The sequence below is a fragment of the Quercus lobata genome, chromosome 3 (genome assembly GCF_001633185.2).
Source record: "Quercus lobata isolate SW786 chromosome 3, ValleyOak3.0 Primary Assembly, whole genome shotgun sequence".
In the NCBI taxonomy this organism is placed as follows: Eukaryota; Viridiplantae; Streptophyta; class Magnoliopsida; order Fagales; family Fagaceae; genus Quercus; species Quercus lobata.
In genome coordinates, this window is record NC_044906.1 from 55,911,772 (window position 1) to 55,935,531 (window position 23,760).

The 23,760-nt window shown below is 34.7% G+C and overlaps 1 protein-coding gene and 1 pseudogene across 1 annotated transcript; one reads left to right on the forward strand and one right to left on the reverse strand.

Moving 5' to 3' along the window:
* The first annotated feature begins 6,430 nt into the window (after positions 1-6,430).
* Positions 6,431-14,814, forward strand: LOC115982357 (microtubule-associated protein futsch-like). The gene is made up of 6 exons (XM_031104931.1): positions 6,431-6,723; positions 8,649-8,716; positions 8,807-10,295; positions 10,929-13,058; positions 13,948-14,002; positions 14,420-14,814. Exons 1-6 carry the CDS (start codon positions 6,591-6,593, stop codon positions 14,568-14,570), a joined length of 4,026 nt encoding a protein of 1,341 aa, XP_030960791.1. The 5' UTR covers positions 6,431-6,590; the 3' UTR covers positions 14,571-14,814.
* A 3,197-nt stretch (positions 14,815-18,011) lies between these two features.
* On the reverse strand, positions 18,012-22,819 carry LOC115981106 (annotated as a pseudogene).
* Between the last annotated feature and the right edge of the window lie 941 nt (positions 22,820-23,760).

Below are 23,760 nucleotides of genomic sequence, written 5' to 3' on the forward strand. Positions count from 1 at the left end.
TAACACACAAATATGACCAACTCAAAAAGTCATGTAAAAAATGTAGTTTTTCTTCTGGCATGGTTTTACTGGTTTGGATTGGAGTACCACATCATCTATGTATTTTTTAGGTGGATTGACAATACCGTTAAGAAGAGGATTTACCAAAGATTTTATACAAACTTAAACTCACAATTATTTGTACCCATGCTTATAGCATAATAATATGTTTCTGGAGTAGGACTTCATTTGTATCTGCTAGAACTAGAACTATTCTTAAATGTAGTTAATGCCCAATTTTTCTAGAGGGCCACACTAAGAAAAACCCATTTATTTTGGGCCTACTATCTTTATTTTTAATGGCCTAAGTTCATGTAGTATTAATGGAGAAAGTGAAGGAGTGTGGTATGGAGGGTAAAGAGTGGGCCTATTTTGGGCTTATTCATAGATCGTAGAGATAAATTTTGCTATTATCCATACACCCTAAAGATAAATTTTGCTAAATGAGCTTGTAACACTTGCAAAATCCATAAGCAAGCCTTGTGCAAACCACAAATACAAGAAAAAACACAAAATTGATCTGTTGCACTTGCATTTGCCATAAATCTAGGGCTAATTGTCTCCACCATGAAAAAGCACTTTGTCTTCATTTAGGGTGAGTTTGGTTCAGCTTTTTGAAAAAGTGCATAATGAAAAAGTGGAGTTTTCAAAAAGTGCATAATGAAAAAGTGCTTTTTCAAAAAACTGAGTGTTTGGTAAAAGCTGATAAAAAGTGCTTTTTAAAAAAGCTGAGTGTTTGGCTAACACTTATAAAAATGGTAGTTTGAAAGATAAATTACCAAAAAGGACAATGTATATAAGAGAGTTTATTTCATACTTAAATCAATATTGTGAAATTATTTTTTTTCTCACCAATATTAACTAATAATAACCTACCACTTAAGATTTATTGTGAAAGTATTGTGATAATTTATACTGATTTTAATTTGAATGTACTATTATAATTATTTTTTTCAATTTTTAAACAAATTATTTTTTTCTCACCAATATTAACTAATAATAACATACCACTTAAGATTTATTGTGAAAATATTGTAAAAATATTGTAACAATATTTCTCAATTTTAATTTCTTATTCTTTATTTTATGTTTCCCTTATTTTATTTTATTTTTTTATCCATATTTTCTTCTTTTTTTTCCCCTTTTTTTTCTCATCCACACACATACCCTTCATTTTTTTTCTTTATTTTCTTTTTTCCTCCCTTTCCCTGCCACTTCCTCCACACACGTGCCCCTACCTTTTTTTTATTTATTTCCTTACTTTTCCTTTCCACTTTACACTCCACACCACTCCAGAATGTTCCACTTTGTTCAAACCCCTCTCTCATTCCTCAAGCTGGCTCAACGTTCTCTGCATCTCTTTTTTTTTTTTTTTGACACTTCGAAGCTAATGATGATGATGAAGAAGATGAAGATGATGATGATGATGATGATGATGAAGTCTCTGCATCTCTTTTTTCGTCCTTTTTCTTTATTTCCTTATTTTTTCTTTCCTTCTTTGTTCTTTTTTTTTTCACACTCCAGAGAAGAAGAAGAAGATGATGATGATGATGATGATGAAGATGAAGATGATTGAAACATAAGGATTTTGGGATTTTGGGATTTTGGGTTTTTTTTTTTCTATGGATTTTGGGTTGATTTTGAGTTGGGTTTGGGATGGGTTTTTCAATGGGATTTGAGTTAATTTTAAGTTGTTTTGTATTGATTTTGAGTTATTTTTGGTTTGGTTTTGTTGATTCTGTGTTCGGAATATGAAAGGTTGAAATGGGTTTTGTTGAGTGTGGGGATAGACCGGTGAAGAAGCAGAGGAAGACGAAGAGGAAGAACTAAGTGATGGGTATTTCGGTATTTTTAACATTGCAACGGTAATAATACAAAACGTGCTATGCGCGTTTTGATTTATGGACCCCTGAGGGTCCATAAATCTTCCGCGTTTTCTCTTCAGTTTTTATAAAAGTTCAAAACGCAACTTTTGTAAAAAAGCTGCGTTTTGAGCTTACCAAACGCGCAAGTTGGTTAAGCTTTTTTGAAAACGCCCTTTTTGGGCTCAAAAAGTGGAACCAAACGGGCTATTAATATTGACTGGCCAAATCCCTTAAATTTAGTAGATTCTTTGGGGTATGTTCCTCTTATAATAGTCCAAAAAAAATTGGTTTAGTCTACCGATTGTCTAAAATTGTCATAAAAAGCAAGTGATTGTAATATCCAAATAAGATCAAACTCCAAGTAGCCATTCGTTTAAGAATCCAGAAACCAAGAAACTCAAATCTTTATGTAAAGTTGGACATCGTACACCATTTAGTTCAATTATAAAGCTTAGCTCCAATAGTTACATTTTAGAGAGGATTGGAAGTAATAGATCCCAAATTGTGCTTTTCTGTGGGTGTGGTAGCATAAATAAACCTTCTCTCTCTCTCTCTCTCTCTCTCTCTCTCTTTGTTGTATTATGATACTGTGATCATATAAAGTTTAAGAGTAATTACTTGGATGATCTCTCATTTTGTGGGTTGGTATCTTTAAGCATTTTCTTCACTATACATCATTAGCCTCTATTCTTTATAAGAGTGAGTTGTAGACTTGACTCATTCCATCTTGAACCAGGGTGTTGATGCCCAATTTTGCAAATCCATATCCAAAAGCCCATGAGGAAGAAAACCCAATGAAAAGTAAGGCCCAAAGGCCCACCAAGAAGACCGAAGAGCAAGAAAGGTCCAAAGAAAGAAGTGCAAGGGAAATGGATCTGCAGCAAAATACAAATTTGCCGCAGAATACAGTTCTTTGGCAGAATGACTTCGGCAGACAAAGACAAGTTGGGCCCAAGACCCTTTTGATCCAGTCAACATTATTTGGCCTATAAAGGCCAAAATCCTTTTGTATAAAAAAGATAAGCGTGAAAACTGATATGAAGAAGCACAATGAAAAGAAACAAGGAACGGCAAGAAGTGTTAGCAGCAGGAATCACGTGAAGGAAAGAAAAGCCAAACCAAAGGAAAATGACAAACGTAGCAGGAAACGCGTGAAGAAATAAGACAAAACACGCAGCAAACCAAAACAAAGCTAATTTGCTACGGCAGAAACGCCGTGGGAGGCAAACACAGAAGATAGCAGAGCAGGCATAGAAGGGCCAGGGCACCACCAACCTGTACCCAGCCAATACAAGGGAGGTGGACCCACGGTCAAGGGGATTCAGAAGGCATGGTTTGGTGGTGGGGGGAAAAGGGGGTCTATATTTGGTTTCCTGCCATAACTTCTTTTAGGAATATGCCTTGCTGGGATGATATCTTACCCAAAAGAAGTAATAAATGGTTGAGACCATCTGATGCATGCCATAGAGCTAAGTAGTAAGGTAGAGGTATACAGCAGGAACAAACAAAAAAGAATTTTTTCGTGAAATGAGTAATGGTGCAGCAGACATGTACTGTACTGAGCAATGGCAGGGGCAACCAATGGATGAGTGGGTAATCTTGAAAGGATGCCCACAACAAACCAAAAACAATTGGTGAAGCCCTAAGGGTAAAAGGGAGAAATCCCATTGAATCAGTTGGCTATAAAAGGAAGGTAACCACGGCAGATTAAAGGGACCGAATGGAAGAGGGAAAAACAGAGGAAAAGGAAAAAAACAAGGGAAGAGACAAAAAACACTAAAAGAGGGAGACCGAATGGAGGGAAGTACTTAAGGGGGAAAACCCATGGTAAGAGAGTAGTTAGCACCCAAAGAGAGGTACCCAGGAAAAGGAAAGACCAAAATGGGGAACAACCCACAGCAAGATAGTAGTTAGAAATTAAGAGTAAAAATAGAACGGAGTGAAAGAAAGAAAGTGGTAAAACAAAGAGAAAAAATACGGCAGGAATAGGGGCATGTATCAATAGACCATCTTTTCCCTCCCTCTTAGCAAACCCACTCTTTGATATCCCCAAAAGTAATAACTAGTAGCCATTTAGGCCTATTCTCCAAAATGCACAACTTTGATGGCAAAAGCTTATGACAAGGTTGTTCAAGTTGGGGTTTGGGTTCTTTCTTGGTTTACTTATCTTATGAGAAGATTCAATACTTGATTTTGATTGCAAATATATTTGATTTCTCTCATTATAAATTATATCTGCTGTATTTAGTCATCCTGCCGTAACACGTTTTTTATCACGTCTGCTGCATTAGTTGTCCTGCTGTGGTATCTTTACTTTTTGTACTAGTTATTCTGCTGTAGCACCTTTTCATTATATGTACCGTGTTAGCTATTATACTGCTAAACCTGTCTTGCGGAAGCTTTTTTCTTTATTTGTTATTACGTGTTTCACTGTTGATACAAACTAATCATTATCCTGCTATAAGTATATATATATATATATATATACATATATCTTATTTCTCATGTTCTGCAAAAATATATTTTATATATGTATATGTGAATACGTATAAGTATATATACTCATATATGTATGTATATATTTGAGAATATGCTAACCCATTTAAACTAACATTTGTTTGATGGATATTTTCTTTGGGTTTTAGATTTGTTTATGTGCAGGAAGTAGAAAAGTATTTCTGCGGTAAAAAACGAAGAGCAGTCATTCACATTGCAAAAGGCTTCACTGCACGGCAGAAGGCTTTAAAGCACAGCAGACAGCTTTAAAGCACAGCAAACAGCTTTATTGCACAGTAGACAGCTTTATTGCACAGCAGAAGGCTTTACAGCAGAAAGCTTTATTGCACAGCAGGCTTCATTGCACAGTAGAAAGTTTTGCTACATAGCAAAAAAAGTCAGTCCTGCGGCAGAAACTAGAGAAAAAACTTCTACGGCAGAAACAGAGGATAAGCACCACGTTCTACCCGCCGTAAGCGTGCTCCTGACAGACGAGACATAGTTTGCGCACAAGCCGGACCAAATTGAGTTGCAGTTGGACCGGTCCCAACTCCCTTACTCAGAATACTCGGGCCCAATACCCCAGGAGGCAGCCCAGCCCACTTTAACCACAAAAAGGCCCACCACACAAGGTTGGTAAGTCCAAACCCTCTTGAACCAGTCATTCAAAAAACCTTCCTAACAAATGTCTTATGTTTTATTAAAAATTTAAAACCGAAGGGGAATTTGCATTTTTGTTTATGTTTCTATTTTTTGAATGGCATAAATGATTTCATATTATAAGAAAAAGGAAAATCTAGATTAATTATTGTTAATTGAAAGCTTATCAAGCCCAGGCATAATAAAGAGGGCAACCTTTTTCACTGTTTAAACTCTAATGCCATTATACAAAATACTCATCATTGTCATCAATATGAAATTTCCCATGCAAAAACAAACAACTTTATCAACTAAATTAACTCGGATCCACAAATCACATGTTATTAAGCTCAAAACAATGCCCTCAATGATATATTATTATATTTGTACACTTCAGAAATTAGCATACAAGGTTACTTTTCACCTTTGTTTTTTGTTTTTTTTTTCTCCTTAACAACAATAAGTCTAATTACCTAACAAATGTTATAAAATTTGACAATTATGTAGGTAGCAAGTTGTGATGAGCGTACAATAAAAGTGATGTAAGTGGTGGTCTCAAATAAAAGTAACGTTATACTAAATTACTAATTAAAATTTGCCACCTCACTCAACAAGTTGTATAACACTAAAATTTGTTTGGTCTGTTGCATTATTATTTACTTAGGGTCCGCTTGGATACAGTTTATTTTACTGAAAACTGAAAATACTATAGCAAAATAATTTTTAAATGTGTGAATAGCTCTGTAAGACCCATTTTTAATGAAAAAATTGCTGAAAAGTGAGGTTTGTGAGTCCCATAAATAATGCACGGAACCCACTAACAGACACTCCATGTGAAAGTAGCACATCAAAAAAAAAAAAAAAAAAGAGAAAAACGCTGAAAATGTAGACGCGCAGGAAATAAGCCCAATCCAAACGGGCACTTAGTATGTGTTTGAGAAGGGATTTTAGCTTGCGATTTGCATAGTTTATTCACTGTTTGCAGATCCCACGTGGATCTTGTAAGAAAGAAACTTATTTCTACCTCTTTTAGGTATTATTTTTGAGTCCCACTCTATAATTTTTGCTCACTTAGTATCTTTTTTTTTTTTTTTTTTTTTTTTTTTTTTTTTTTTTGCTATAGCACTTTCAGCCCAAAAAAAAAAATCAACTTATTTTTTTTAACTTTATTTTTATCTAAGGAAATTTTAAGTTTTTTTCTTACTTTCATCCCTTTGGGTCTAGTGTTTACAAAAACAAGTTGAGCCCACCATCAAGGGCACTAAAAAGTAAAAACACTTAACAATGGGCTTTCCTTCCTAGACCCAAGCGAAGAAAAACACTAGATATGTATATACTATTCTTAAAGCGGTGCCCGCATTGCGCTTCTGTGTCTCTTTGAAACACCAAAAACCCAAAACAAAACAAAAACCTTGTGGAACTCCCAGACTTCTACTACATATATATATATATATATATATATATATATATATGCCGCCATACAACAACAACCTGTGTGTACACTCTCACCCTCATCAGCTCAACCTCTAAAACTACTCAGTACCTCGTTTCATGGCGAAACCGGGTTCTGGGTCCGGTTCCGATTCTAATAAAGCCTCTCAGAATGTTGTGTTTGTAGACACCAGCCTTGACACCCACTTGGCCTTGTTTGTTTCAGATTCCGACACCGTTTCCGACCTCAAAAGTAATCTCTTTCTTCCATCACCTGAAACTTTTTTTCTTTTCTCTTTTTGGGTTTTATGCTTTTGTTTTAATGAGAGGTTTTTGCTTGGTTGGTTGGCATTTTGGAGTGTTTGTTTGGAAAACGAATTTTTTGGGACCAAACAGTGTATATAAGCATGTTAAATTAGATTACTTATACTGTTTTATAGCTAATGCTAGGAAAGTTTAAGTATTTTGATCAATTGCTATTGCCCAATTTATGGGTTTTTTTTTTTTTTTTTTTTTTTGGGTGTGTGTGTGTGTGTGTAAAATAATTTGAGAATAATTCATGAATAAGTCTTGAGTTTTGCACTGAAAGAAATTCAAGAATACAATTGTTGAGCTACATTTTCTGAATATGATGTATGATTGGTTGCACTTTTTATCTAGGCGTTTTGACATTGGAATGCTAAAACTAGGTGAGATTGAGCTGTGTCTTCAATTTATAGAATGGTTCTAGCTAGAAACATTGAGAATAATTTGAGAATAATTCATGAATAAGTGTTGAGTTTTGCACTGAGAAATTCAGGAAGATATTTGTTGAGCTACATATGTTGAATATGCTATATGGTTGATTGCATTTTTTGCCTAGGCCTTTTGACATTGGAATGCTATAACTAGGTGAGATTGAGGTGTTTGTTCAATTTATAGAATGGTTCTAGCTAAACCTTTGTTAGCACTGGATCCTTGACATTGTTTAGTGTTAAGAAAGATGTCAATTATGCATTGAATCTATGCATTGAAGGAGTGATATTCACATCAATTTGAGGTGAACAAAAGTTCAACAGAATTCAATTATAGCGATTAGCTATTTTGAGGGTTAGTCCTCCCATAAGAATGGGGTTGACGGGTAAGGTGTTGGGTTCATTGCTCTCTAAGTGCACATGTAACTTACCAATATAAAAAGGAGGGAGGGGGAGAGGAATCTCTCTAGGGAACATTGTGAAAAAAAAAAAAAACTGAGATCAAGGGATGAATTAGAAATTCAAGGGTTTTTGAAGCCCACTTCCAATGACTCAATGAGACAAATTTATATTATATTATCTTTTGTTAACTAGCAATATACCTATGCACTGTTTATGTGTTAATTAATAAAATGATTGTATACTTTAAAAAGGGATAAAATAAACGATATCTTATATTGATTTACATTTCAAAATGTGAGTTTGCATCGAGATGGATAACACTTTTGATATGACGAAAAGAAAAACATGATTTTTTATAATTATAATTTTTAGTAGTTAAATTTCAAATAAAATAAAGTAATTAGTAATCCAAATATTTAGAACTGTTTTTATAAGTTCCTAATTATTTAGACTTATAAAAAAAAGAAGAAGAATTATTTAGAACTTTTGCTGATGAAGTTCCAGTTGAAGCAAGATGGCTGATAACTTCAATGTTGAATTTTGTTAATGGAGTTCAATAGGAGAAAATTGGTTGTAAATTTTTTTTTTTAATGAAAAATTTAACTAATCAATGCTTATAAATAACTGATTCTTAAGTTTTGGGGCTAAAGCTTTGTTATTTTTGTTGTTGTTTTAATCAAATCTTAAAAAACAAAAAGAAAAGCAAAACAAAGAGAAAAGAGGAAAAAACAACTGTCTCATTGTGAAAGGATTGCTTGTAATATCTGCATTGAGTCACGTGGAGTAAACACAATGTATAAGACTCAGCCTTTATTATATCATGGAACATATGATATCTTATCATTTTAAGTAATTTGGTGATGTATAGATGTGCACCTTATGGTTCTTCACCGTTATGATCTATGCAACTCCTAGATTAATGCCAGGGAAAAAGATAATTCTAATTTCCCACCAACTAGTGCTTAAAATGTCTCTACTAATTAAGCAGTTATGCCTTTTCAGTTTCTATTCCTAATGACCTTTACATGTTGTCAACTTGCAGAGAAAATTCTTTATGAGCACCCACTGTGCTTTCCTAACACTGGGAAGATACAAATTCATGCTCTAAAGGTATGCTGCTTGAACATATAGAAAAACTTTTTGACATTTTGCTTTTTGAATATATTTCATTCAGTTGACAAAGTCTTTTAAACTTGGCAGGTAAAGCGCAAAGGATACTTTTACCACTTATCAGATTCCATGTTTGTAAAAAGTGCTTTTGATGGAATCAAGAAGAATTGGTTTCTTTGTGTTGATGCCTCTCATTCAATGGAGCATGGTGAAAATCAACAGTCCCATATTCCCGGTTCTAACAACATATTAGCCTGTTTTGGCACCAATAATAGTACTTCATTTGATAGGATTGATCTTCCTCATGATGGTTCTCTCAAAAGGCCATCCAATATTAATGGTTCACCACTACAGCTGGTTGGGAACAACCAGAATGTGAAAGAGAATGTTCCTATAGCTGACCAGTATGGTTCAAGTGATTTTGGTGTAGAAGTTTTAAAAGAAAAAAATGCTTCAGTTCATGGATTTGGCAAAGATGCGTCACAACAAGATATTGCAGTCCCAGAATACTCTTTAGATAATGCAGGTAGAGAAGTTTCATTTGATATGAGGATGGGAAACAAAAGTATTCCTGATGAACCTTGCAGGAGTTTGTCTTCTAATATTAGTAAGAGGTCAGTTTCTACAGTAGAGAGGAAGAATTATCTGAGCAAGGAAACTGAAGTTAAAGAAAAACATGGTAATGGCAAGATTGAAAAATTTAAGAATGACATGGATGTGCAAGGCAACAAGTCATTGGAAGAAGCTGCACAATCTAGGTCTCATAAAAAGAGAAAGCGTAACATTGAAAAGAAAATTGGAGATGAAGATTCTTTTAAGGAAAAGAGAGTTTTGACTTGTGATTCTACTAAAGAGATCTCCAAGGCAAATACCATCTTAGGCAGTATATCTTCTGAACCAGTGGAGGATGCCCATTTGTTAGAAACTGGTTCAAGCAGTGGGAAGCATAAGAAGAGAAGAAAGAAAATTTCAAATACTCTCAATCAGGTAGTTTCTGCAGTTCCTTCTTCTGGAAAAGATGTTAGAGAAGAGAACTCTCAGGTCACGGTGGGACTTAATCACAAGGATTCAGGTGGAGAACCTGGTGCAGCATCTGTTCCTGGACAAGATGTCCAGCTTGCAAATGTAACAGCTTCTGAACTCTCTGGAATTTCTTTGAAGGAAAAGCAGGGTGATTCTGTTCATGAAATGGGGGAAAATAATGAATTACCCTCTTCACTAGTGGACAAACAGAAGAAAAATGTGACCGTAGACAGTTTAGCCACTGAACCTTTGGAAAATGTACATTTGCTGGAAACTGATTTAAGCAGGGTAAAGAAGAAGAGGAAAAAGAAATCTGATTCCCTTAATCAAGTAGTCACTGCTGTTCCTTCTGCCAAAGATACTAAGGAAGAAAGTTCTAGGGTCACTTTGGAAATTAACCAGAAGGATTCAATTAAAGAACTGGATGCAACATGTGCAACTGGAGAGTGTGTTCAGGATGCAATGACTTCTGGACTTCGTGAAATCTCTGAGAAGGAGAAGGAGAAGCAGTATGACTTTGCACTGGGGGAACATGACAAAGTACCCTCTTCACTAGGTGATTCCCATCCGTTTTATTCATATGTGATTTAATATTATCTTGCTTTTGTTCAATTTTAGTTCAAGTTTGTTGAAGACGTCTGTTTAATTTGTACAACACTTGTGAAAAATTGGCATGTCAGAAATTATATTTTAAATTTTAAAAGAAAGCACCTCTATTAACCTCAAAAAATGTGCATTGTTATAAGGGTGCTGTCATTAATGTCAAGAAACTCATACATATTTATTGTTTTTATGATACTTTCAATTTTCTATATTTATGTTTTTAATACATGCAAACCCTGTATATGTTTACTGTGATATATTCACTAAGATATATACATATATAGCCGCATTACCTGTGCTACATCTCTCATACTTGCCATGTCTGCACCCCCTGCCTTTACTGATACATGACACTTGTGTTGGTTTTCAGTAATCATAGCATCTTTTTGCTGATTATACTGCTCCCTGTATATGTTTATTGAGATAAATTCACTAAGATATATAGATACATAGCCACGTCCCTAATGCTACATTTTTCATAAATACCACATCCAACAGCCCTTTTCCTTTGATGATACATGACACTCATGTTGGTTTCCAGAAGTCATGGCATCTTTTGCTTATTATACTGCCGGCTCTTTTGTAGATCTTGACATGAGTGACACTGATGCTGGCAATGCGAAAATCAAAAGTAATGCATCTGAAGGAGATGCTGCTGTTGGAGTAGGGAGAAATACAAAAGACAGTTGTGTTGTTGACTTTGAAGGCCATCCCTCTGTCATCAAAAAGCTGAATAATCTCCCTAAGCTTTCCAGGCCTGAGAATAGCATCCTTAATGACAATGCCAATTTTGAAACTGATCAGACTGACAGAGTTGAAGAAAAAAGAGAATCATCACATGACAAAGATCCTAAAGGGATGCTGTCAGAAATGGACAAACCATCTAGTCGGGGTGAAACAGACATGAATGCTAAAGAAGTGATTGTCACTTCTAAATTTTCAGATGGAACTGGAATTGTTGAGCATAGTAAATCTGGTAAGAAAAAAAGGAAGAAGAGAAAAGCTGAGGATTCAGTTGGAGGGACACCAATTAAATTAGGTACAGAGCTTGTTAAAGGTTCTGAACATGAAATATCTTCGGCAGAGCCTGATATAGATGGTGATAATACCACTAACAACACTAAGAAAGGAGAAAGAAATTTCTCTCAATCTCAGGAGAAGGAAGTATCAAAAATAAAAACATTAACTATGTCCCTTTTGGCTTCTGGTGGGGAAACTGGTGATGTCAATGGATATGACGTGGAATCCTCAAAGCAAATCAGCAACACTCAAGCAGATGCAGAGAAGGATGAGAAAATGAGTAAGAAATCTAAAAAGAAACAAATTGCTACTGCAAAGAACCTCCTGGATTTACAAACAAAAGATCAAGATGTTGTCCATAAGGATCCAAAACCTTCAGCTGATGATCAAATGGAAGTGCAAGCTTCTGGTGGGGAAACTGGTGATGTCAATGGAGATGAGGTGGAACATTTAGAGCAAATCAGCAAAACTCAAGCAAATGCAGAAAATGTGGATGAGAAAATGAGTAAGAAATCTAAGAAGAAAAAAAAGGCTACTTCAAAGATCCTCCTGGATTTGAAAACAAAAGATCAAGATGCTGGTGATAAGGATCCAACACCTTCAGCTGATAATCAAATGGAGGTGCAAGCTTCTGGCGGGGAAACTGGTGATGTCAATGGAGATGACATGGACTCCTCAAAGCAAATCAGCAAAACTCAAGCAAATGCAGAGAATATGGATAAGAAAATGCGTAAGAAATCTAAGAAGAAACAAAGTGCTACTGCAGAGAACCTCCTGGATTTTCAAACAAAAGATCAAGATGTTGGTCACAAGGATCTAACACATTCAGCTGATAATCAAAGGGAGGTCCAAGCTTCATCCAAATCAACAAAGAAAACTAAGTCAGCAAAAACAAGTACCAAGAATAAATTAAATGAATCAAATTTGAAGCACGAGAAAGATTCAGGGGTTGAAATTGATTCTCTTCATGCTCAAATGAATTGTGTGACTGACAAGTCTTCTCAAGTTCCATTACATACAACTGAAGGCAATTCTAAGGGAAGGCCAGTTGAAGATGAACAGTCTGAGCAAATTCTTCCTCCTGAAGAGAAGGTTCCAAAAGCTTCTAGAAGTGACTCTGGAACTGTCAAGTCTTCCCAAGTTCCATTACATACAACTGAAAGCAACTATAAGGGAAGGCCAGTTGAAGATAAAGGTTCCAAGCACATGCTTCACCCTGAAAAGAAGCTTCCGAAAGCTTCAAGAAGTGGCAAAACAGCTCCTCAATCTAGTATGTCTGATACGTTCACTTCCATTCCTAAAGAAGTAACAAGGCCTGGCACTCTCAATGCTTCTGAGACCAGAATTAATTCAGAGAGAAAAAGTGAAGCTTTAGCTGTATCAAAGTCTAACTTGGGAAATTCTAAGAATTTAGTTCACCAAAATAAATTATTTAATGAGAACAAATCAGGTGCAGGCCAGGGTGTTAGAAAAGCTTCTGTTAATGACACTGGGGAAGTTGTAAATAACTCACAACATGACAAGAGCTTGCTAACTAAATTGGGAACAATCTTCAAAGATGATAGTAGTGGGTCCTCTGAAGACGAAGATGGAGTTGACAATTCAGATGCCAGCACCAGAACACCGTCAGATAATTCATTTTCATCTGACTTCTCAGATGGGGAAAGCAACGCAAAACTCAACTCACCACGAAATGGTAATTCAATTTCTGTCTGGATTTTTAGCACCCAACATTGTTAATTGTATCAGGATTCAGGTGGTTATTTTTCCTTGTACATTGCATTATATTTTCTCTTGCATCTTTTGTGATAAGTGAACAAGTCAGACTCATTGCTTTTGTTCTTTTTAAATGTTAAATATTTTAAATGTGTTTGGATGTAACTTTGATTGTCTCATGGCAAGAAAACTTGAATGATCCATGTTGACCTGATTCAGATATCATTTAGGTGGACAGCATTTGAGAAGGTATAATTACAGTGTTTAGGCCTTGAGGCAAACATAATACTTATCTTTTATAAACTAGATGGCAATTTCCTTAAGAAATGCTTGAAAGTTGAAACCTCCTATATGTGTTTAGCACTGAGGGGGCGTTTGGTTCGCCATGATGTTACATTACACTGTAATATTACATTATTGTAATCTTATATTAATGTAATCTCAATACAATAATACAATATTATATTGTTTAGGAAGATGATGAGATTAAAATGATGTGATATATTTTGTAATTTTAAATTATGGTAATGTTAGAAACATTAAAATAAACCAAAAACCTTAATGTCGTATCATTGTAATGTGCATCACATCAAGGGCACATCATAACGAACCGAACGTTCCTTGACTGTATTATATATATATAATATTTTACAAGGTAAAATGTATCTTACTTTAAGTATTAATGTCATCCACAAGTTGCAGTATCTCTTATTTTCTCTTTTAGTATTAACTGGATGGCAATTTCCTTAAGGATCTATAACATGAATCATGAATGGCATCGTCTTCATTTTCTTTGTTACTTTCTGTCTAACAACTTTGGTCTGAGCTTATTGGAGCTAATTTTTCTATTTGAATCAAAATTGCCTTAGGATCTAATGACTCGAAAAGAAATAACAGTGGTGGAAGAAGCATCATGAAATCATGGTATGCTCTCTCTCTCTCTCTCGTGTGTGTGTGTTAAAAGGGGGGGGGGGGGTGTTGGTTGGGGGAGGGGGTTTAAAACTTAGATACAATTCTTTGTGTGCACTACATAAGGTTTTCCAATCAATTCAAACAAATAGCTGGTTTGAATTTAATTGTCATTGAAAAAGATAATGCTGATTGTGTTTTATTAGTCAATGCAACTATGTGCTTGAATTTAATTAAGGAACTAATATACTGCACCTAAGGAACTGTACGGAAATTGTTCCATGTGTATATTTACTGTCAGCTAGTTTTTTTGACATTTAGAATTTGCAATTTAAAGGCTACATCCTCATAAACATTATTTCTTTGTTATGTATATTTTGCACCCATCATTATCTCAAAAAGTCTTTAATATATTTGTGATCCGTGGAGCAGCTCTTCAGTTGCAAAGGGTATGGACCTCGGTACAATCCTTAGAAGTTCGCGCAGCTACGAGAATGCTAAACTAACCGCATCGCAGTCACAACTGGAAGACACTGAAAGCCAGCCTGTTGATTTTGTTCCGGACAGTCTGGCTGACCCGTAATTGCTCTCTTTGTTTGAATGTAATTTTTGTTGTGTCCAGGAGCAAAAATTTTGGTCCTTATTCACTGTAGGCTGCGCATGTCTCTATGTACTGTTGAGAAACAGAGGCATTAAGCATATCTGCCGGTTTTTTGTTTAATAATCAATTTCAAAAATTTTGAGTTTGTGTTCAGTGATTGGATTTTGACTAAGAATTTTGACTGATAATATGATACAATACATAAGGGAAGGAATTGAAAATTTGAAAGGATTGACTTTATTTTCTTCTTCTTCATCATCTTTTTTCCCAATAATAACTATTTTTCCATTCATTGCATGTCATTCAATTTAAGCCAATAAGAGAATTTAGCATGCCCACATTGAAACAAAAGCTATATAAACCCCATCCAAATGTCATGACACAGGCATTCTCTCCAAGTTCATTTTCCATGAACTAAATGGAGCCACATCTTCATCATCCATCACGAATGAATAAGCAATTTGTACACAGCTAAATTTTTAGAGGGTAAAAAATTTCAGTTTCTATGTTGTACATGTTATGCGATGCCTGAAGTAAAATTATATCTATTTGTAATGAAGTTTTAGTATAATCAAAATTATTTTTATTATGAAGGCAAGGTTAGGGATATGGAATACCAAATTTAGTATCCTCTCCCTAAAATGTTAAAGAGAAATAGTTGAATATGAAATACCACAGCAGAAATGGCCAAAATAGCACTATTTATCAAAATATGAGGCAATATACCACTGTTCATGAAATATTTAGAACAATATTACTGTTTTAAAACTCGAGTTTAAGAAACGTGAATTTACAGAAATTGAGTTTCCAAAAAACGCGCAACAGTGGCACCCATTTATTTGAAATTTAGAATTAAAAATGCCACATAGAATTCAAGTTCATAGAATTCGAGTTTATAAAACGCGAGTTCCGTTGAGCTAAAAAGAATCAAGTGCTGCATTTGGTTGAAGTGTTAAAAACAAAATAGGATTAGGGAGAAAAAGAAGGCAGGGGGAGGCAAGTCAAAGACAAAACTGAGATTTTGAAAAACACAAAAAGTACTATTTGAAGAAGAGAGAGGCAGTGAGCCAATAAGACATAGGAAAGCAGACTGTGAGTTTGTTAAAAAAAGAAGAAAAAAAGAAGAAGGATGATTGCAAGTATGGGAGGAGATGGTTATTTCAGCTATTATACGAATCAAAGGTCTGGTTTGTGGCTTTGGTTTTTCTCTCAACTCATACCATAGGTATTTGCTTTCTCTAAATTTCTCTTCTTTATGGTTTGCTTGATTTCTTCTTTTCATTTTTTTCTATGATTAACTACGAAATATAAGATGAAGAAATATGTACATCAAGCTTAATAAGCAACTCTCTCTAAAAAAAAAAGAAGTTTAATAAGCAACTAACCAGCTTGGGTTCTTTTGGTTCATTAAGTTTAACAAGAAACAAGGCTCTCGATTTATATGAACTCGAGTTACATGCATAACTTGAGTTTTAAAATAGTGGTAATCTCCTAAAAATTTCACGAACAATAGTATTTTCCAAAGTATTTTACCAAATTGTGTTAGTTGGCCATTTTTGCTAAAAATACCACAATAAAACTCAGAAATTTTGTCACAGCTTGTCAACGTTGCGAGTTATGAACAGTGGGGTTTAGTATAATCAAAATTATTATAAATATGAAGGCAAGGCTAGGGTGGATATGTAATATCAAATTTAGTACCCTCTCCCTGAAATGAGAAATAGTTGACTATGGAATAATGCCAGTATCACAACAAAATTCACAACTTTTGTTATAACTAGCATCACAACAAAACTCACAACTTTTGTCCTAACTTGCCCAAGTGACAAGTTGAGTGATGGAGTTGTGGGTGCATCAATTATTCCATATCCAACTATTTCTCCTTAACATTTAATTGGGTATTGGCTTTGTGGTTATAGAGTCAGCAATGGGGTCGGGTCCTATTGCTTGAAAATTAATCTCTGGTAAGCGCAAAGATACTGAATTGAACCTGCATGGTTTAGCATATTCCAGGCATCAACAAGAAAATACAGCATTCTGGATTCTGGTACAAGTAAAAAGAGGTTTACAATCATGATAGATAATCAAATTCTTTGGTCAAATCGGCAATCTTCTCCCTAGATCGTTTGCCTTTCTATACGCTTTAGTATATTGATGCTTGATTATAGAGAGTATCACGAAGTTTCTTTTTGTCCCATAAAGTCTTAACCAGTTGATTTTATGGGTTTGAGAGTATCCTTTATTCCTCTTTATCTTTACGTATATTTCACCTAACGTATACTCTCATTATTATTATCTTATTGTTATTATAGTATCATGATTCATGCATGATGCATTGGGCCACAATTAAAATGATCCCAGCTTACTCCTTCCTTTGATAGGTCCCAATTAATTGCATCTTTTATATATAATATAGTAAATGTATGAATTAAAAATTAGAAGAAAGCCAAGGATTGCGATGCTATTGATGGAGTACACAGCTCACCAACATCATTAATCATACTCATCCTGCATTATTAGGATTATTAGTTGTGGTATTCTTCAAGAAATGGATAAAGCCTGGTCTTGAACGAGGGGTAGAGTATCTTAGGGAGCGACCCTAGAAAAACCTCTCACAGCAATAATTATATTTATATCATGTATTGGATATATGCATTTTTCTCTCACAGCAGTATGTAAGAATGCATTTATCCATTACATGAAAAATATTCTCCTCTTTCAAAATATATTTATATATATATATATATATATATATTCATACACTTGTGAGCCGACACCACATGTTGTGAGTGGCAAAGTGCATACATATCTCCTCCATAAAATAGTTTTCTCTTAAATAGACATTAATTCAAATTTTGGGTTTGAGAGGTAAATGAATCTAAAATTTTAAATGTTTTAGAAAAATCAAATAAGCAACAGCAGTAACAATAAAAACTTGATTAATAATTAATATATTTATTTTTTCTCCTAGTGAAGAATATACCTTCCATCATTTAGCATCACAATTTTGGTGATCATACACAAGATTTTATCACAATTTTGGTTGTCGTACACAAGATTTTATTAAAGGTGTGCAAAGTGTTTTGTATCTTAATTGGTATAATGTTCCTAATAATAAATTCATTCAGAGTTAAAAATTTTCTCTTGTATCATTGTAACCATCAAAATTTTTTTTTTTAAAGTCTTCTAAAAGAAATTATTTTTTTAAAGAAAAAATATTTTATACAAAAAAATACACAAAACTTATGAATTATCTTCTTAAAAAACTATAATGTCTTAACATATAATCAACCAAAAATGCAATTATTAATGTCAAATAATAATTATCTCACTCATCGAAAGTATGCATCTCCTCTCTCATAGTATATAGGTGATTGTAATCATGTGACGCTCACATATTGCACAAAGAAGTATGTGTATACTTTATGCATATATCAAATCTATGAGATATTTTTCATGACGACGACGTTTGATGATTTTCTTTTTTCGAAACACGACCTCCGTATCCAACCTGAAACCGACTACTTTCCGAATATGAACAAGATTGGACCCCTTAAGCATCTCCACCAATGGTTTCACGCTAAAAAGATCATTGGCAGAGTACTTATCCGGCCGCCAGACAACACCACGTGTAACACACACACCCCATCAGGCTTCAACGTCCGTTCGATCTCGGCCACGAACTTGTGCGGGTACAGCGCGTGATCAAACAAGTTCGAGAACTCAAAGTCGAAGGTGTCATTGTTGAAAGGCTGGTTATGAAAGTCTCCTTTGATCACAAGCGGAGGACACGGCAGCAAGTCAATCCCCACAGAGTCAGACACTCCGACACGTCTCAAGGCTTCAACCCCCTGGCCGACACGGGCCCCTATAGAAAGCGCTTTGGAATGGTTATGGAGGAGTTGTCGTTGCTTTAAAAGTTCGAAGAATTTTGCAAAGACTTTGAACTTTTCGTTCCCAATCACTGGTTGTCCATTTTTTTTTTTTTTCTGAGTTTGGGGTTAAGGGTCTTGTTGAGTTGGCGTTGTATGTAGGATTTGTAGGAGGCGTATCCGGGTCGGATTTTGAGGTCCCCGGAGCTATAAGTCGGGTTTTCCGGCGTTGGTGGATCGGTAACGGAGTTGAGTTGGAGAGAGAAAAGGAAGAAGATAATCAAAGTGAGGGGATCAGGGGAAGAGGAAGAAGAAGAAACAGGGCCGGCTCAATGAATTTGGGGACCTTAGGCGAAATTTTTAAATGGGGCCTTTTATTATATTTAATTATAAATTCATATATTTTTTTTAATTAGAATTTATTTTTCTTGCTTTTTGAGAGGCAAAATTACTAATTAAATTTTTGCATTCAAGTTTCGCTAACATTTTCTTTTCAATTGGTAATATGGCTAATCCACTTAATCTTTATTGTGACATAGTTGATCTTAAATAGGATTTTATTAATTTTAATTTTGAAAAACTTATTTATGCAGAAGCAACTCTAACAGGTATAGTTAATAATATTCTGAAAGCAATACATGTATTTGGAAAAGATTCTAGCCTCTTTATATAATTTAGTACATTAATTTGAGAGTTTTCATTTATTTACAAAATTTCTTTTTAAACTTTTAGTTCTGAAAATAAATCTAAGCCATCAATATCGGAATAAGTTTCATGTGTGAGAAAATATTCAAGATTAAGACAATTTTTTTTCAAACTATACAATTTTTTGATAGGATATTATATAATATTATATAATATATTATTACTATTTGGGGGCCTCTTTATCAGTGGGGGCCTTAGGCCATTGCCTAAGTGGCCTATAGCTTCAGCTGGCCTTGAGAAGAAAGTAAATGGATATTTTCATGTTGTTTGCATGAGGCTTCAAAGTTCAACTTCTGTGTGTTTATGGTTTTGGGTTTGGAGTCAAGGACGTGAAGAAAGACTAAGATAAGGATTATTAGGGCGTGGAAAGAGAAATTTGCATCAATATAATATTAGTGGTAGTAAAACCTAAATAGAGTTCTTTAAGTGGTGTTGTTTAAGTCTTTTAATTCAATTCAAATACAATGATTTATTAAAATTTAATTATCCTTAAAAACATGAATTATGTGTTTGAATTTGATTACAAAACTTAAAGTACAACAACTAAACAACTGTAACAAAGTTTTCTCATAAGTTTGATAGGTATAGGATTCACTGGGTACACAAATAATGAACAATTAAATTAATTAGCTTAGCTCACCTGTCCAGACATAGCAGATTAATATGACGTAAGGAGTGAAGCATTGTAACTATGACAGAATAAATTAATAAAATAAAGATAGATGAGATCAACTCAAGTTATACTTTGTGTAACTTTTAATAATGTTACAATATTCAATATATATATATATATATATATTTTAATTGAATGGGAATTTTAACAAATTTATTATTAGATTACATTATCTTCATGCATTCTTCACGCTTACAAAATTTCAAGATGATTAAACATCAATAGTCACGTTATCAATCGATTATTTAAATTCAAGTTTTTACAGTTTAAAATAATGAATAAAAGATGATTTTTTGAATCGAATGGTAAATAACAACTGATTTACATAAATATTAGTATGCATATTAAGAATGTATAGAATATATAGTCTAATGATGGAATTTTTAAAATATGAATTTAATAACAACTTATGGCTGGGTGGTGTAATTATATATAAAACATTGCTATATTCAAAATATTTTCACAACACTTTCAAAAAAATCTAAAATGTTAAGTTATTATTGATTCTAACTAGAAACAACCATTAAAATTATTTTTTGTCTGCCAATAAGAGAGCCTATAACATCAAATCACTTGAGATTTATTATGACAAGACAGTGGACATAACATTTTTTTTTTCTTTTATATATATATATATATATATAGACACATGATGGTAACTTGGTATATAATATATATCAATTTTACATTAGTTTATAAAGTTGACTTGTTTTATTTATCGTGTGGGAATTGGGATGATGAATCTGCACAAGTTGACTTTTTGTATGCCAATTTGTGAACTTGAGGTTAATATCTACTCCTTGGTTTGAGGTGGTAGAAGAAGAGTACGTCTTGTGATATGATATGTTTGTGCAAATGGCCAATTGTGCATTGGTACAGCTCAGACTACACTCTTGAAGTCGGCCAAGGTTTCAAGTAAAGGCACAGTTTGACCCACTAAATCACAAACAGGAAATAAGCTCGTTTTAGATCTAGAAGAAGCTCGATCCCTGTTAACCACCAGTTGGAAATCAAAGCTAGCCACATCATAATATTACTTTCTTTTTACAATATCAATACCTATACATAGTATATGCAGATACTTGAAAGTTGAGACTGTAAGAATATACATTATTTCTCGTTTTTAATCGAAATACACAAAACTTAAGTTTCAAGAAAAAAACATATATTACTGGCCAGAAAATTATGATTCAACAGTAATTTCCCTTTTTACATGAACATCAACAATCATTCTTATGTAAAAAGGGGTGGCAATTCGGTGCTTGACGTGAGTCACGTCTTAAAGTATTCAATTAGGATTCAAGACCTTATGGTAAAATTCTTCATTGTTTTTTGTTTATGCCTATAAAAACTTTACAGATCATCCCTTCACTTAACAAACACAATCCTTAAGCCCCACAACCAAATCTTACGGTTAGTGGCTAAGTCAAGAAATTTTTTCTAGGGGTTGAGTTCAATATATCAAAAAAAAAAAAAAATCATCAATATATATATATATATATATAAATGTTAAATCCAAAGAATAACCTATTTTATATATATGTGTGTTAGTGTGTATGTGTCATCTATATCATATCATATACTATATAATAAAAATTGGATTTAAACGTTGTGGTTGTGCTAAGTGGTTTCACCAAATTGCAAATTTATTTTTTGGATTTTTAGATTTAAAAAATATATATAATTTTTCTTTTCCTATAATCTCTAAGTTGATCAAAATCTTAATTTGATTACAATCCAAATTCCTCATATAATCCATCTAATCCTTATTTAATCTTAATTTGATTACTGTAGGGACTGAAATTGTATTGATCCCAAAACCGGATTGGGCTCAAACCTTAACGGCCCAAACAATAAATTTGTAGAGCGTGAGTTGAAGAACTAGATTTATCCCAGAAGAAAAACGATTAATCTTAACGATGTAAGATAATATGACACAGACAAGATTATCGAATTTGTCCTCGGAACCAACTAGGTTATTTTTTGTTCTATGGTTTTCTTTTAGAAGTCTCTCGTATCAGAGTTCTGATCCCTCCTCTCAATGCATTCTTCCATGTTATATATTGCCCTCTTGGTGTCATCTTCACCACACACGTGTAAGTTGGACTCGGAGGATCTCTTCCTATCCCATCCAACACTTCTTGGAACCTTCAACCAGCAGCTGTAAGGTTGCTTCATCACTGTTCAGGCATCACCTCCACATTGATGCGGTCAGAGAGTTGGTTGAGAGGCAATTAATGCAGAGGCAGCAGTTGTTAAAGATATTTGTTTATCTTTCCTTTCTTACCCTTGGCCTCATGTCCCACCTTTAGTGGTAATATAGTTTTGAAGTGTGTTTGTAACAATACGGCGTTCAGGTCGTCCTCGGACACATATTTCCGAGAAGGATTTTGTCCTCAGACGAATACTGGACCCACCTCATGTGATATCTACTCCTCTTTTTATTTGGTTCCCCTTATAACCTTATGTGAGCCTCCTCGGATGGTTTAATGTTCTCGGATGGGCCACGGGCCCAATTAACACGGTTTTAATAATTATTGATTGACTAGCCCCCACAATAGCTCTTCAAAATCTTGCTTTTCGACTCATTGGGAGAAAAGGTTGATTTTGATGTCCCCAGCCCATATCCTTTTATGTTTTGGGCATACTTCTGACACTTCAGCATCCCGAGCACGACAGCATTAAATTTTGGTGACGCCCCTGTCCCCCACGTTCAACGGTAAGATGTAAATCGAACGGTGGAGGGTCTGTCTTGTTTTGCAAGCGGGAACCTTCCCGCTCGTAACCTCTGCACGACTATAAAGGAATTTTCAAATCAATTCTCTTTCTTACCTTCAGCGATCACACAATTCTAGAGCTCATACATTGAACCTGTCTTTCTCCTTTTTCGTCGTTTCCCTATGCATCTACAAATACTAGAATCTTGTCCGAGGACCCTCTTTCAAACCTGTAAGTCTTCTTAAAACCTTTTCAGCTTTCATCTTACACTCGTTAATTTTTCTACGAAACTCTTTAGGAAAATGGGGAAAATGGGTAAGTTTCGATGTCTGGTTGAGTCCGAGGAAGGTATGAGAAGTTTCCACACTAAGTATAGGATCCCCCCAACAGTGGGTATGAGGTACGCAGCCTAGGGGAAATGGGCCGACGCTAGAAGAACAGGGGAAGTAGTTATTCCCATGATTGCCTTCATAGAAGGCGGGATGACCATCCCCATGGGTACTATTACTAGGAACTATCTTAGATTCTTTAGGTTATCTCCAACTCAGTGTGCCCAAACATGTTTAGGGTCCTGGGAAGTATAGAAGCCTTGAATGAGAGAATGAACCTAAACCTGACCCATCATGACGTGAATTGGGTGTACAACTTGAACCATTTGAAGGGGCAGGGATATTATCTCAAGTCGAGGTATCCCGCGATGAGGCTAATTCAGTGCCTTCCCACTTCAAACAAGAACTTAAAGGAGGATTTCCTTATCCTTTCTGGGGAATAACATGATGGTCTGCCATGCCCCATGGAGGAAGGAGAACCAGGTGGGAATACAGCCATAGATTCATAACATTCGGTTTATACACACATATTTTCCTTTTTCTTTTTCTTTTTTTTTTAGTCTCAGTATTCTTATCTCTAATGACGCTTCATTTCAAATCAATGATTTTGCAAATAGATGTTCTACTAAGCCCAAACTTAGTTTAGTCAACAAAGCGAGTTTGGATAGGGTATTGCAAGCTGAGATATACGTGAACGAAGCTGACGGCCAACTCCAGGCAACCCATTTAATCCTCGGATACACCCCCCCTCTCGTTTTCTTTCCAAGCACCGAAGTGCGTGATCAAAACCCGCGATCCTCGGCTTCACCGTATTAACGTTGCCTACCAGAGGTTCATCGTTCCAGAAGGTGTTCCACTTCCTAAGCACACCTCCC